General features: G+C 39.5%; 1 protein-coding gene across 3 annotated transcripts in view; it reads left to right on the forward strand.

Moving 5' to 3' along the window:
- DAAM1 (dishevelled associated activator of morphogenesis 1) overlaps positions 1-15,875 on the forward strand; it is a 165,160-nt gene that overhangs the window by 77,130 nt on the left and 72,155 nt on the right. For all 3 annotated transcript variants that reach the window (XM_088149709.1, XM_088149711.1, XM_088149710.1), the window contains exon 3: positions 3,969-4,058. In XM_088149709.1, the coding sequence (XP_088005835.1) occupies positions 3,969-4,058 (90 nt within the window). The remainder of the gene's footprint in view (positions 1-3,968; positions 4,059-15,875) is intronic.

The following is a 15,875-nucleotide window of genomic DNA, read 5'->3' on the forward strand; positions in this document are numbered from 1 at the left end:
ATTCTGACACTGAAGTCACTTGAACAACGATGCTGTGAGCAAGCCTGCTTCCAATAGATGCTCACTTACCTAGGAGTGGTCAAACAGAAGCTGGCTTCTCCACTGAATAGCCACTCACTGAATAGCACATTTAATGTCCATATTTAATACAATAAGTTACATTTTAAGAAAGGTTACAAATAATTAAAATGTTTATTATAATGAATATGCATTCCTTGAGAACTTATGACCTTGGAAAACAAGGAAGAAAAATGACACCCAGTCCCCCAAAGTAATTCAGACTAATTCAGTTAACAATGCATCCTTCTCTTACCCATTCTCTTTTTGATTTCTGTATTACAAATTACTGGATAGAGATAATATCAGTATCAGTAAGCAGAAAAGCAATTCTACTCTTCCATAGGAAAGCAAGTTAGTCAGTGCAGGTCAACAACTATATTGCTAGAATAAGGTGTTTTTCACATTTGAGTCATAATCATATAATGCAAGGCTGGGTCAGAAATCTTGAGATTTGTGGAAATATTTATTCCCCTTTGTGTGCTCTAGTTTGTTTTATGGTTGCATTGTTGCTATGTTAGTTCATCTTCCTCCCTTTCTACAAAGTAAAGCCAGGAAATTTTGTTGGCTTCTCAGATGATCCTGTAGGATGCATTAAAAAAAGAACCAAATCCTCTTATTCTTCCATCTAATTTATTTTATTTTTCTTTACCTTTATGCTGTTCTGCACAAATTCATTTTTTTTCCCTCCTGATTCTGGGCAGCTTTGTAAGAAGTGAAGAACTTGTCTGTGTTTGCTTAGGCAGCCAAGGAATTCTAGAGCTAATGCCTAAAACTTCTTGAGTTTGTTCCAGTGTAAGCTGAAAAATTAAATGTGGAAGTGAATTTCCTGAACCTTGAAAGTTAATAATTTCCTGACTTCTAGGGCTAAAGGTATGGCAGGAAGATCTAATAGTCCATGCTTAAAACATACCCAGTTCTTCATAGTGGAAAGATTGGCGAGTAGGGGTGTTACAGTCTATATATGTAGGGACAAGATATGTCAATTATGTGTAGACTGAATGCAGCCACCAACCTGGGATAGTATTGTATTCTTTTTTTGCTTTACTTTTCCAAATGGCAACCACAGTTCCTCCAGGGCTGCAAAAGATTAAAATTACTTGCATAGTCTGAAAAAGCCTCTTCTGAAATAATTGATACAATTGCAAGATTAATTTAGAAATGTTAACATTTTGCTAGAATAATTAAGAGGGTATTTGATTTACTTCTGAGCTCACTCACATAACAGGTCAGCCAACAGTGTGTGTGTGTGTGTTCGTAATTTCTTTCTTTTACCCAATCTCCAATCATGTCTAAAGAACAAATTGCAAATATCCTACAAAACTGGTGCCCATTGGCATCTTCTGCTCACTAATTAGTCTGCTTCGTGATTGTTAATTGAAGCTGCATGTATGGAGTTTGTATGCTGACTGCTTTAGGGGTTGAGCCACAGAATTTCAAATCACGATGATGAATAAATACAAAGCTCTATTACTGTATGCTTTCTTTACTAAAACATCCAATTCACCCTTATTTTAAGAAGCTGGGAGGACAGGATGTGGCTGGCATTTTTGTTTTCCTTGCAGGCAGTTCATGTGGACACCAGGTGTTTGTCAACAACTTGAAATTCCTGCCTATGACAGTTTTCTACCCTATGCCTGTGTTTCTCAGTCTGGGCAACTTTGAGATGTGAGGACTTCAATTCCCAGAATTCCTCTGCGAGTTGAAGCCCATACATCTTAAAGCTGCCAATGTTGAGAAACCCTGCTCTATGCATGTCATCTACTGTATCAAAACTAGTGCATTAGTCCAGGAAGCTCAATTTTGTATGTAAAATTTCTGGCTATGCAACATCTTGCATGGTCAGCTTAATTATTTCATAAGGTGTTGGGTTAAAAAGAAAGTGTTCCCTTGTTTGACACTTCTGATCTGTGCCAAAAGCACCACTTTCTTGTGCTTTTTAAAAAGTAAAGAAGCAATGCATTTTCCTTGCTTCCTTCATAGAGGGATTGCTTTATATCAGGGTTCATCAAAGTGGTCAGTGTCAACCCCCAAGGGTCAGTGGGACTATTCAAGGGGTCGTTGTTGTTGTTGTTATTCATAGTACTATTAAAGTATCATTTATTAAATTATTTTCATGTAATAAATGATTGGGGGTCAGTGAACAGTCTGAAACTTCATGAAGGGGTCGATGAGCTGAAGAGTTTGGGAACCTCTGCTTTATGTTAAAAGACTGTAACAATAGTGGTTTCTCAAGAGCCAGATGAATCCTTGTTACTATATTTAAGTGTTCTGAGGAACACAATACAAATAGCTCACAATCCATACTTTTCACTGCATATAATGAAGGGGACCTGGACTAGGAGGCTGGCCTTCTCAATAGTAGCCCCCACATTGTGGAACATGGTGGCCCAGAAGAGATGATTGGTTTCTACCCTCTCCTGATTTAGGAAGGCCTTAAAACCAACCTGTTTCATCAGGCTCTTAGACCTTAAGATAATTATGGGCGTCCATCTATTATTAATTTGATGATGCCTAGAGTTATTATATTCTTTTAATTTTTGAGATATTTTGGTGCCAAGAGTCAAATCAGACTTTAATGGTCTATAGATGTAAAATAGATAAATCTGCATATGACTATCAGCTAGAGCTGCCAAGTAGACTGACAAGTATACTGACTTATTCTGAAAAAGGAGACCTGCTAATGCTAATTGCTTGATCGTTCACCTTGGCTTCTCCCTCTGTATTTATGCTTTCTTTAGTATTGTGTCTGAATGGGAGAACTCTTGACTTGTTCCTGTCTTCAAACACAAGGCATAGTACAGTGTATGTGAGGATTATAAGAGGGTATATTCTGGGCTTATGACTTTGGCTTATTGGGAGAGAAACAAACCCCAGTTTCTGATTTCTTTACAACACTAAGCAAACCACAGACAGGACTTCTATGATTTTAAGAGGAACCAAGCAGCAACAACCAAAAAACATGCATTAGCATATTAACTCCTTCATACTAAGATAAAATTCTTGGGAATTCTGGCTTATGGTGATACTGTACATTAATTCAGGGTATAGTAACACTATCCTAAGCTACAGTACTTTGTTGGCGCCTCCTGCCCCAAAGCTACTGGAATATTTTGGTTTATAAATGCAGCGAGGCCTTTGATAAATAACTGGAATGTGACTGAGGACATTAGCTCAGCTGAAGCCTTTCACAGCCTGGCTGTAAATTTAGAGTCATTGTTTCTGCATAGCGTGTGAAGATACAATAGCAAAATGAACATATTGATTTATGAACTTTGAGAACTTTGATTAAAAAACAGGACATCAACAATTAAGTAAATAAATAAGAGCAGAAAACTGCAGTTGGTTCAGCCACAAGAAATTTGTGGGTGCCAGGCCATCAGTTGCATCCTTAAATGCTACCAAAATTAAATGAAAATTAAAACATTTAAAAGGGCCAAAATTTATCATGAGGCACTAAAGCAGCATTTCTCAACCTTGGCAACGCTAAGATGTGTGGACTTCAACTCCCAGAATTCCCCAACCAGCCATGGAGTTGAAGTCCACGCATCTTAGAGTTGCCAAGGTTGAGAAATACTGCACTAAAGTCTTAAATATGTTGTTGATTTTGACATATGACTGATCACCAATCTAAGATGCAGGAGTTGTTCCAGGATCAGGTTATGGGAGACTGTTTCACAGGAAGCTCATTAGAATCCAGACTCTTAAATCAGTTGTTGCAATAAAGTCAACAAGATCATAAATAGTATGAATGATTATTGAGCTAAGGGGAAAAAATGAAGCCTGTCTATGAAGAAGGGAGGGGTCCTCTCCTTTAGCTAAAATACCAATGAATATCATTGTTTATTTTTTGATAATAAATCTTTATCTCTCTCCCCACCCCTACCCACCCCTTTTTTTTTTCTTACTAGGATGAACTTGACCTTACAGATAAGCATAGAGAAGCCATGTTTGCCCTACCAGCAGAAAAGAAATGGCAGATCTATTGCAGTAAGAAAAAGGTAAGAAGTTTGAAGTATGCTTCCTCCACAGTGTTTCTCTTTCTTTTCCCTTCCTCTTTTTGCCTTTATTTCTTTTTGTGTTTGAGACTTTGAATCAGTTTGAAGAAACAGGAGGAAATACCTTTATTCTGGCCTTCCCCAACCTAGATGCCCTGCAGACACATAGACCAGATCATAAGATTCCAAACTAGAATGGTCATTTGCAGAGAATTCTGGGAGTTTACTCTGATTTACATTACAATAATGTAGCATAACAAAAACAGATTTTAAAAGCATATATAAAATTCTAATGAAGTAGCATGTAACATAACTCACTCTGGGCATAATATTTATTCTTCATGACACAGATCTAATTCTGTAGCAATTTGTTTAATAGCTGCAATATAAAATTGAGCTACATTATATGTAACATTAAGCTTATTGTCTGGCAAGAGAAAAGCAAGATAAAACTTATCTAATTGTCCTGACATACGTTCCCACAAATTTCCTTCTAAAAGGAAAGGGATGCATCAGGTCACACACAGTGACTGCTTTTGCCTCACACTCTCCACCAGTTAGAGAGGGACTTAGCAGCTGCGTTTGTACAACATGCTAAACGTCGTTAGCTTCAAGCTTGGTGAGAAGTTTTTTTTGGGGGGGGCTAATGTAGGGTAGCATGTGGTTCAAGCTCATCTTATTTGATTAGTTTAGGATCCAGTGTATTGGGTGAACTTACAAAATAGGTTAATTGAATGACCAGATATGCACATATGAGAACACAGCCATTGGGAATTATGGTGGTGCATCAACTTCAATATTCTTATTGTCTATGGGCTTCCTTAGGATTGTGCTTCAGATCTGATCTCCAAAAGGTGCTTTGAAGTGCGAAGGAGAGCAAACATAGCACTTGTTTGCAATCCTATAAAACAGCTATACTCTGCTGGAATTATACAATAGCTATGGACAGCACTCATGCAATTCTGGGGAAGGATCCAGTTCTTTTAAAATATTGGAGACAGGTGCTACGTTTGCACTCTCACACACCCTGAAATACATTTTGGAGATTGAATCTGAATTGTTAAATACCTCTAGTATCCTTGTTCCCTCCTTGTTCCCTCCTTCATGGATCACTGCCTTGTCGTGGCGAAGGGGCTTGCGTAACTCAGTGAAGCCATGAGCTATACCGTGCAGGGCCACCCAAGACGGACAGGTCATGACAGAGAGTTCTGACAAAATGTGGTCCACTGGAGAAGGCAATGGCAACCCACTCCAGTATCCTTGCCAAGAAAACCCCATGTACAATGTTAAAAGGCTAAAAGATATGACGCCGGAAGATGAGCCCCTCAGGTCGGAAGGTGTCCAATATGCTACTGGGGAAGAGCGGAGGGCAATTCCAAGTAGCTCCAGAAAGAGTGAAGCGGCTGGGCCAAAGCTGAAAGGACGTTCAGCTGTGGATGTATCTGGAAGCGAAAAGAAGGTCCGATGCTGTAAAGAACAATATTGTATAGGTACCTGGAATGTAAGATCTATGAACCAAGGCAAGCTGGATGTGGTCAAACATGAGATGACAAGATTGAACATCGACATCTTGGGAATCAGCGAACTGAAATGGACGGGAACGGGTGAATTTAATTCGGGTGACCATTATATCTACTACTGTGGGCAAGAAACCCTTAGAAGAAATGGAGTTGCAGAGGAGGGCGGAGCTGGCGTCGCGGCGATACGGCGGGCGATCCTGGGCTCCCAGGATGGCAGCCGATATCTCCTCTCCCAGACGGTCCCGATGGACCTAAGCCGTCCCGTAGAGATGGCGAACGCAAAGGGCGCGTCCCGCGGATCTCAGGGACGCCGCAAGTCCCAGATCGATCCGGGGAGAAGCTCTTGAAGCCGGCGGAGGAGAGGCAGCCAAAAATGGCTGCGAAAGCCGGGACAGCTCCAAAGGAAGATGGAAGAGAAGGGTGTCAACTGGGTGAGATGGACTTTTACTATTCAACTATTCTTAGAGAACACCTTAAGTAACTTAAAGAGATTTTTAAAAGTGAAGAAAAGTGGATTAAGCGGCGAGATTGAACCCTATTAAAAAAAAGATGGGGGAGAAAATTTTTCTTTTCAACTTTCCCTTTTTAGTGGAATTGACAAGATGTTTTTCTTTTAAAAAAATATATTTTTAACTGGATTGGCTTTCTCTTTTTAATACTCAATAACTCTTTATTTTAAGCCTTTTTTTTACTAAGATTTCTTTATTGTTATAAGAAATTTATATCTTTTTGACTTTGAAATGGGGAAAGTGGAGTTAAGAGAAAGTAAATGAAAGAAAGTTGCACTGCCATTTAGAGGCGCGACTTAGTGCTTTTTTTTTTTTCATTGTGACGCACGCTCAAAGACCCTGTGCTTTCTAAAAAGATAGTGGGATGTGCATGTTTACACAGGTGCCATCCGTAACTATAAACAAGAAAGTGGAGTTGAAAGTGACTTTGAAAATATTAAGATGGAAAGTTTGAGCCAGTCACAAGAGCCTTGATTAGTGGCAGTAGCTCTTTTTTCTGCTAGAAGCTCTGCTTTGCTCTTTATTCCCCCCCCAGATGGATTTTTTTTTTAAAGAGGCTTAGCCTTTTCCTTCTTTTCCTTTTCTTTTTATTTTTCCTTCTTTTTTTTTTCTCTCCTTTTGCTTCTTTTTTTCCCTTATTTTTGGCAAGAAAAAAGATAAAGAATCCTTTGACTCAATGAAGGTTTATCAAGATAATAGACTATACGAGAAACACAATGCAGAAAAAGATCTTTAAACTATTGAGGATGACTATAAAAAATTGGAAGAAGAGCTGCAGAAATTCTCAAAAAAAAAAAAAAAGAAAAAGAAAAAGAAAAAAGATATTAAAGCTAAAATGGACTTAATTAAACATAAAACGGGATCATTGGAAAAGGAAGAAATAGTACAAGAAATCAGAAACATTAAACGGAATTATTGTGAGGCCTATAAACTGAGAATTAAAAGGGTTAATCAACTGATAAATGAAGAGAGACAGATCTGTTCTTGGCACTGAGGGTGAGAAAAAGATTATACAAGATTATAATGGAAAATCGTACTAAGAGAATGTACAAAAAGAAGAAGTAAAACAATATTGAAAGAAACTATTGCAGATGTTTAAAGAGAAAATCAGGGGAATACAACAATGACGGAACTGACAGAAGCTTCCAAAAGCAGAATGTTCAAAAGGACACTTATTATTGCTTTCTCTTATCCAATAATATAGAAAAAAGGAATGAACAGCCAGATATTTTGGGATATTGAATGAAAAGGGTGAACTCAAAATTATGCAAGCACTGGAATAAAGTATAAATCTGAGATATATAGTTAAAAATTGTATAACATGTAGTGAAATCTGGTTAGAACTGTAACTTGGTTAGAATTGTAATTGATACTGTAACTGATATTGGTTAGAATTGTAATTCTTAAGAATTGGAAAAATTAAAAAGTACTTATGCAGGAGGAAGTTATTCAAAATTATGGAATGTGCAGAGATGAGTTAAATTGAGATTTGAAATTAGAGTAAGAAGATAAGCAATTTTATATGACACGGGATTTGTTTTTATTAATGATTAGATGAGAAAATATAGTAATGTAATAGATTAGGAAATTTTATAATAGAAATTTGATATTAATTATCATATATATACACATATAATAGATAGATGGAGATGTATTACTAATCCTATTGAAAGTTAAAATTTTTTGCAATATATGATTTTATAGATTAGCTATGAATGATTAATAATTGTTAATTGATAAGTATACAAGTATATTTTGAATAGATGATATGAGAATTTAAGATTATGAAAGGGGCACCAACGAGTTTAACTGGTTGACACACGGTATAAAATGGAAGATGCTTTTTTATGCCTTTTTATGTTTTTGTTTGTTCATGTTTGTTTTGTGTTTGTTGTAAAAATAAAAAAAACATTAAAAAAAAAAAAAAGAAGAAGAAATGGAGTTGCACACATAGTCAATAAGAGAGTGGGAAAGGCAGTAATGGGGTACAACCTCAAAAACGACAGAATGATCTCAGTGCGTATCCAAGGCAAACCATTCAATATCACAGTCATCCAAGTCTATGCCCCAACCACTGATGCTGAAGAAGCTGAAGTTGACCGCTTCTATGAAGACCTACAACACCTTCTAGAACTAGCACCAAAAAAAGATGTCCTTTTCATCATAGGGGATTGGAATGCTAAAGTAGGAAGTCAAGGAGTAATCGGAATAACAGGCAAGTTTGGCCTTGGAGTACAAAATGAAGCAGGGCAAAGGCTAATAGAGTTCTGTCAAGAGAACAAGCTAGTCATAGCAAACACTCTTTTCCAACAACACAAGAGACGACTCTACACATGGACATCACCAGATGGTCAATACCGAAACCAGATTGATTATATACTTTGCAGCCAAAGATGGAGAAGCTCTATAAAGACAGCAAAAACAAGACCAGGAGCTGACTGTGGCTCAGATCATGAGCTTCTTACTGCAAAATTTAGACTTAAATTGAAGAATGTAGGGAAAACCACTAGATCACTCAGGTATGACTTAGATCATATTCCTTGTGAGTACACAGTGAAGGTGATGAATAGATTTAGAGGATTAGATTTGGTAAACAGAGTGCCTGAAGAACTATGGACGGAGGTCTGTAACATTGTACAGGAGGCAGCAACTAAAACCATCCCAAAGAAAAAGAAATGCAAGAAAGCAAAATGGCTGTCTGATGAGGCTTTACAAATAGCTGTGGAAAGAAGGAATGCGAAAAGCAAGGGTGAAAGGGAAAGATATAAGCAACTGAATGCAGATTTCCAGAGAATAGCAAGGAGAGATAAGAAGGCCTTCTTAAATGAACAATGCAAAGAAATTGAGGAAAACAATAGAATGGGGAAGACTAGAGATCTCTACAAGAAAATTGGAGATATGAAAGGAACGTTTAGTGCAAAAATGGGCATGATAAAGGACAAAAAAGGCAGGGACCTAACAGAAGCAGAAGAGATTAAGAAGAGGTGGCAAGAATACACAGAAGAACTATACAAGAAAGATCTTAATGTCCCTGATGTCCACGCTGGTGTGATCACTGACCTTGAGCCAGACATCCTAGAGAGTGAAGTCAAGTGGGCCTTAGGAAGCATTGCTAACAACAAAGCTAATGGAGATGACAGTATTCCAGCTGAGTTATTTAAAATACTAAAAGATGATGGTGTTAAAGTGCTGCACTCAATATGCCAGCAAGTTTGGAAAACGCAACAGTGGCCACGGGATTGGAAAAGGTCAGTTTATGTTCCAATTCCAAAGAAGGGCAATGCCAAAGAATGCTCAAACTATCGCGCAATTGCACTCATTTCACATGCTAGCAAGGTTATGCTCAAAATCCTACAAGCTAGGCTTCAGCAATACATGAACCGAGAACTACCGGATGTACAAGCTGGGTTTCGAAGAGGCAGAGGAACTAGAGATCAAATCGCCAACATTCGCTGGATCATGGAGAAAGCACAAGAGTTCCAGAAAAATATCTACTTCTGCTTCATTGACTATGCAAAAGCCTTTGATTGTGTGGATCACAACAAACTGTGGCAAATTCTTAAAGAGATGGGAGTACCAGACCACCTTACCTGTCTCCTGAGAAATCTGTATGCGGGCCAAGAAGCAACAGTTAGAACCGGTCATGGAACAACCAATTGGTTCAAAATAGGGAAAGGTGTACGACAAGGCTGTATACTGTCACCCTGCTTATTTAACCTATATGCAGAGTACATCATGAGAAATGCCAGGCTGGAAGAATCACAAGCCGGAATTAAGATTGCAGGGAGAATCATCAACAACCTCAGATATGCGGACGATACCACCCTAATGGCAGAAAGTGAAGAAGAACTAAAGAGCCTCTTGATGAGGGTGAAAGAGGAGAGTGCAAAAGCTGGCTTGAAACTCAACATTAAAAAACTAAGATCATGGCATCTGGACCCATCAATTCCTGGCAAATAGAAGGGGTAGAAATGGAAGCAGTAACAGACTTCATTTATTTGGGCTCCAAGATCACTGCAGACGGAGACTGCAGCCATGAAATTAAAAGACGCTTGCTCCTTGGGAGGAAAGCTATGGCAAGCCTAGATAGCATATTAAAAAGCAGAGACGTCACCTTGCCGACAAAGATCCGCATAGTCAAAGCTATGGTTTTTCCAGTAGTAATGTATGGCTGTGAGAGCTGGACCATAAAAAAGGCTGAGCGCCGAAGAATTGATGCCTTTGAACTGTGGTGCTGGAGAAGACTCTTGAAAGTCCCCTGGACTGCTAGGAGGTCAAACCAGTCAATCTTAAAGGAAATCAACCCTGATTGCTCATTGGAAGGATCGATAATGAAGCTCAAGCTCAGATACTTTGGTCACCTAATGCGAAGAGAGATCTCTTTGGAGAAGACCCTGATGCTGGGAAAGATTGAAGGCAAAAGGAGAAGAGGACGGCAGAGGACGAGATGGTTAGATAGCATCACTGAAGCAATGAGCATGAAACTGAGCAAACTCAGGGAGGCAGTGAAGGACAGGAAGGCCTGGCGCAATATGGTTCATGGGGTCACGAAGAGTCGGACACGACTTAACGACTAAACAACAATCCTTGTTCCACATTCTTTTGCTTCTGAACTGAAAAGTTTTTAATGGAAGACCCTGCTGTTTCTGGACTGAGTTCAGAGACTGGAAAAATCTTACAACCTCATGGATAAAAATTTCTTCCAAGCCAATTAATATGACTTCAGTAATGAAAAGACTGAGTTTGTAAAATAGAGCCCCATAAAGGCAAATGTTTAATAATGCCATGTATGCTATTCATAACTTCAGGGCTTAATGTAGCATAAATGAAATAGAATTATGCTTTGGAGGGAAAGCAAGATTATCACATTGCCACTTTTCATTATCAGCTGGATATAGTACAATCTGTATTGTCTCTAATTCTGGTGGGTGGGTGCAACTTACATATTTAACTAATAGACAATCCAAGAGCAGCTAAACAAAAAATAGAGGCTTGGTTTAGAAAGTAAGTTATAAATGTGGCGTTTCTGTATTTTCTGTGACAGACCATCTGGGTTATCAACTAACAACAAACTATTGGGATCTGAAAAGAATTAAGCATTTGTAGAGGAAAGATGGATGGAGATGGGAATAGATCTTTCCAAGAATTCAGAAAAGGAAAGACATACTTGCACAGGTTTCAGCAAAAACAACAGAAAATATTTAATGTAATCTAGAAAGAAAACAGCTCAAGAACAAGACCATTTTTACAGTGGAATGAACTGTCTGGAGAAAGTATGAAAATGTCTTCTTTAGAAGCTTTTTCCAAACAAAAAGCAAGCATGTTTTTAGCACATGTTTCAGCTGTAGAGCAGGGAAAATTTTCAGGTCAGGACTATTCTGGTCTGATGATTCTTTGAACTATATCGCCCATCATTCCTGACCATTTGCCAAGCTATTTTGGAATTATGAGACTTTTTGTTTAATAATTCTGAAGGTCACCAGACTCAGGAAGGATGATTCAGTTCTAATTCCGTGTATCTAAAAAAGAAAAGACATTTGTAAGCTGTGTCTCCTCTTTTTCACATTTATTTTATTTCTTATTAAGATATTAGTGGTCCCAGGCATTAACATTCTATTCCTGGGTCAAAGTTGTATCAGTTAAAGGCCCTCCCCTCCACACCAAACATACAGTCCTGGTAAGTGGATTCTGAATGCAATAAGTATAAAGGCCAAGATTCCCTCAAGTCAAGATCAACTTCTGGTAACTGCATGAGATATCCTGATAGTCTACTAAGTACTAAGAAGGCTTAACTTTTTCAGGTTCAGGCAAGTGTGATTAGGTGCTTCCATCTGCTACAGATAGTTTCATAAATAAATTCCTATTATAAAATATGATAAAACCTCCCTTTTCACACTTTCTTTCTGCCATCCCATTCACCCAATGATTCCATGTGAGATTCAAACCTTTTGAATTTCTTCTTAAACTGTATAATCCCATCACAGTATACTGTATTGCTGTTTTATTTTTTAACTCCATGGAAAACAGCAACCTCCTCTGCTACTGAAAACTGCACTTCTGAAATTCAAAAGCAGCTAAAGATGGGACACCTGCAGACATTGAGTTGCCCATCTGTGCTTATGGTATTGGAAGAATTCAAAGAATAATAAATACAGGCAATGTGGCAGGGAATGTCCATCAGCTGTATACCTTTTTTATGATCAGAGCTGGCTGCTGCTGAAAACAGAATGGCAGATTTGCTGGATTCATCAAGGCAATGTTATTTAAATTGAATAACAGGAACCAGCTGCTATGAAGAGACCTACTATCTTTGTACAGCAGTTTCCAACATAGTTATCATAACCACCATGATCATAGGGGCCAACAGAGAAAACTCTCTGAATTTTGCAGAAATCCGGATGCTGTTATGATAGCTTTTAGTAGGGGGTTAGACAAGTTCATGGAGAATGAGGCAATCCGTAGCTTTCCATGACCTGCTATTGAACTTCCAAAAAGATCCTGATTGTCACTGGGAGACTGGATGCTGACCTGCCTTGGTCTGTTCTAGCAGAAAGAGTTCCTTCTCTTATGTTCTTCAAATGTTGAGTTAGATGGAACAACCCTTAGGTCTTAATTCACAAATTTACCAATTAGTTTTGGTTAGGAAAGTGACTTGATGATGAGCATCAATGGTCAAGGGATTAAATTTGCTGTTCTTAATGCATCATGAATATTGATTTGCAAAGAGCTGTCAGAATGAGACAACAAAATCAGTCTCTCTCTGTCTCCCACACGTCTTAGATCCTATTGTGCTGATGAGGGTGGCTGCCCTGTTGAATTAGTTGGATTGGTTTGTTTACTTGTTTATTTCAGTTACTAAAGCTCCTATGATGCTAAGTTCCCACAGGCCCTAAGTGGCTTACAAAACATAGGGTTAAAACCATCAGATGCATAAAACACCAACCAGCATCCCACTGTAGTGCCATCCACTGGGACATGCTAAAACTCCACATCCACAAATGCATTTTTAAAGAGCTGGATCTTGATAGTCCTTCAGAAGCCCAGTAAGGTAGAGGAGGACTGAATATTCTGGAATAGGTTGTTCCATGGAGGGGAGGCAGGCTATACCTGGGAGGGCTGACTTCTGAGGTCTTGTAGATGGCATTCTCTCAAAGACGGGACCCTTAAATAGCCCTCTCTTCCTGATTTCAGTGGATGGGCAGATTCAATCCAGAGAAGGTGACCTCAGAGGTATCCAGGCACTGAGCCATGAATAGTGTTCAAGATGACATCCAGCACCTTGAATTGCACCTGAAAGCTTATGGGTAGCTGGTGCAGCTCCCAAAGTAGCTGTGCTTCTAAATGGTTTGCAAAGGCAGCCTCATGTAAAGTGAATTGATGTAGTCCATCCACAATATGACAATGGCGTGAATGACTGTGTACAAAGCTTTCCAATCTAAAAATCCACAACTGGCACTCAGAATGTAACTACCCAGGGTTCTCCTGTCCACAGCCTCCATCTTTTGTTCCAGCAGGACCAGGAGCTGTCTGAGTGCAGGATGGAATATTCCCAGATTCAGTCTGAATCCCCTCTGTCTTATTAGGATTCAGCCTGAGTCTGCTTTTCCCTATCTAGGGCCTTATGGCTTCCAGGCACCAGGGCAGGAATTTCACCACATCACCTATTCAGCCAGAGATGGAGATGTGTAACTGGGCATCATCCATTTATTAATGATACCTCACACCAGTGGGGGCAGAGCAGGTGTGCAACACTTGCAGCATTTCATATCAAAGCACTTGTGGACTGAGCCACTCCCCACCATCACTAACTGAACCAGACTCTCAGAAAGGGGAACAGCAACTGTAAAATGGAGCTTTAGACTCCCAAACCCCAGAGCCAGGTCTGAATGATACCATGGACAATAGTACAGAAAGTGGCCAAGAGATTCAGGAGGTTCACACATTCTCTATCCTTATCCTGCCTCATGTCATCTACAGGGGCAACCTATGTAGCTTCTGTCCATTACTAGACCTGAATCTTGACTGATAAGGGTCTAGATAATCTGTTTCCTCCAAGATTCTCTTTAGCTGCCAGCCAACTATCTTCTCAGCAACCTTCCCCCCAGAGGGAAGGATAGAGAGTGAGAATTGGCTGTTTGAAGTAGATGGTCAAGTTATAGCTTCTTGAAGAGGAGACGTACCATTGCTTCTTTCAAGGCTGGAGGCAGATGCATATCCCTCAAGGATGTATTCACCACTGCCCAAACCCAACCTTTGGTCACCTCCATGGCATCTTTCACTTAGCCAGGTGGAATGGAGATCAGTCCACTGAGTATCCTGTTCATTTCCTCAGGATCTACTGGATCAAAATGATCACAAATAACCACATTAGCCCCCCCCTTTTTTTTTTACCTGCTGAGCTGGCATGCAACTATGACCAGATGTGAGCTATTTTGTTCTCCAGCCTCTTATGTGGGTTGGGTCCATGATCATCTGGGATAAGCCCATGATTTTCATGGTAGCCATGATCTCATGAGTTGCCCTCCCTTCCTGAGAAGATAAAGTCCTTTAGCATTAAAAGCCTGGGGCATTCCAAGACCAAGTCTAAAAAGAGTCAAGCACCCTGTTGCTAAAACATAGCCTCACAAACAAGGCCTCACACTCAGTTATCTGCAGACCAGTGCTTTTGGTTCCCTGGAGTTTCCCAAATGACAACCATCAGTCCTCCTGCCCTGGGGTCATGGCTGTTTGAATATCTGGAACCTAGAGAGGCACATCTCCATGAGAGACATTCAGACTTTTGCCCACAGTAATATATGCCAGATCTGCCCTCTCATCCACTATTTATTTTTGAATGAGGAATGCTTTATTATGTGCACACTTGGCATTTAGAAGCACCAGCCAGAACCCTCTGTCTCTTCTCTACCCCCTCCCCTTTGCACACTTGGCAGCCAAATGGGTCAGGTAGTTTGGGCTCATGGGTAATCAAAGGACCTCCAAACAATGAGAAATCAAAGCAGTCCTAATTCAGAAAGATTTGGATATATTACATGATAACTGTAGAAAGAAATAGTAAGTGGCTGGCTTGGCTGCTTAAAATGAGAAATCCACAGGGAAAAAAGGTTAATTCTGTAGCGCGATACCAAGTCTATGGGCAATGACCCAAAGAAAGAATGCAACCTTCAGTACAGCCTCTAATAAACAAAACAGTTGTTCTGTGGCTCTAGTTGAGAGGCGGATTTTCGGATTATAATAACAAAGGCCTTTGAAGTCATTTTATGCCAGTGCATGACCCTAATAAGAAAGGGAAATGAGGATAGAAAGATTCCCTCTCAGGGAGATAAAATTTAGATTTGAAAGTTGTGGAGTAGATTTGATTAGCAGCCAATCCCAGTGTGCTTTCTTCTCAGCTAGCCTTCATAATACCTGGAAAACACGTCACTAGGTGAAGAAAATCATGAGAAGGCAGGGTTTAAAGTTCCTCTACAACCAGATCTGGAAAAGGTGAAATATATACAGTATTATGTTTCATATATAAGTGGAGGGTATTGGCTTTCCTTCTGAATAATATCTTTCCAGTAAAGTAAAAGGTGTTCTTACGCATCTACAGATCATTATAGAAAGATACCCCTGCTTTGTTTCATCATGGTGTGTGTGTGTGTGTCTATGTCTATCCACATCCTTCATAGTTCTGTCAAGGGAAGGCTGAAAATAGAAAATCCAACACCCAGCTGTAAGGCAGGGCAGCCCAGCCTCCTGGTTTCCCAGGTCTTATCCTACAGAATTCTGGTCCATACTGCCAGGCAAAACCA

The sequence above is a fragment of the Python bivittatus genome, unplaced genomic scaffold (assembly GCF_059951505.1).
Source record: "Python bivittatus isolate LINGU-HERP-01145 unplaced genomic scaffold, Pbiv_v1 ctg000580_np1212, whole genome shotgun sequence".
Taxonomy (NCBI): Eukaryota; Metazoa; Chordata; class Lepidosauria; order Squamata; family Pythonidae; genus Python; species Python bivittatus.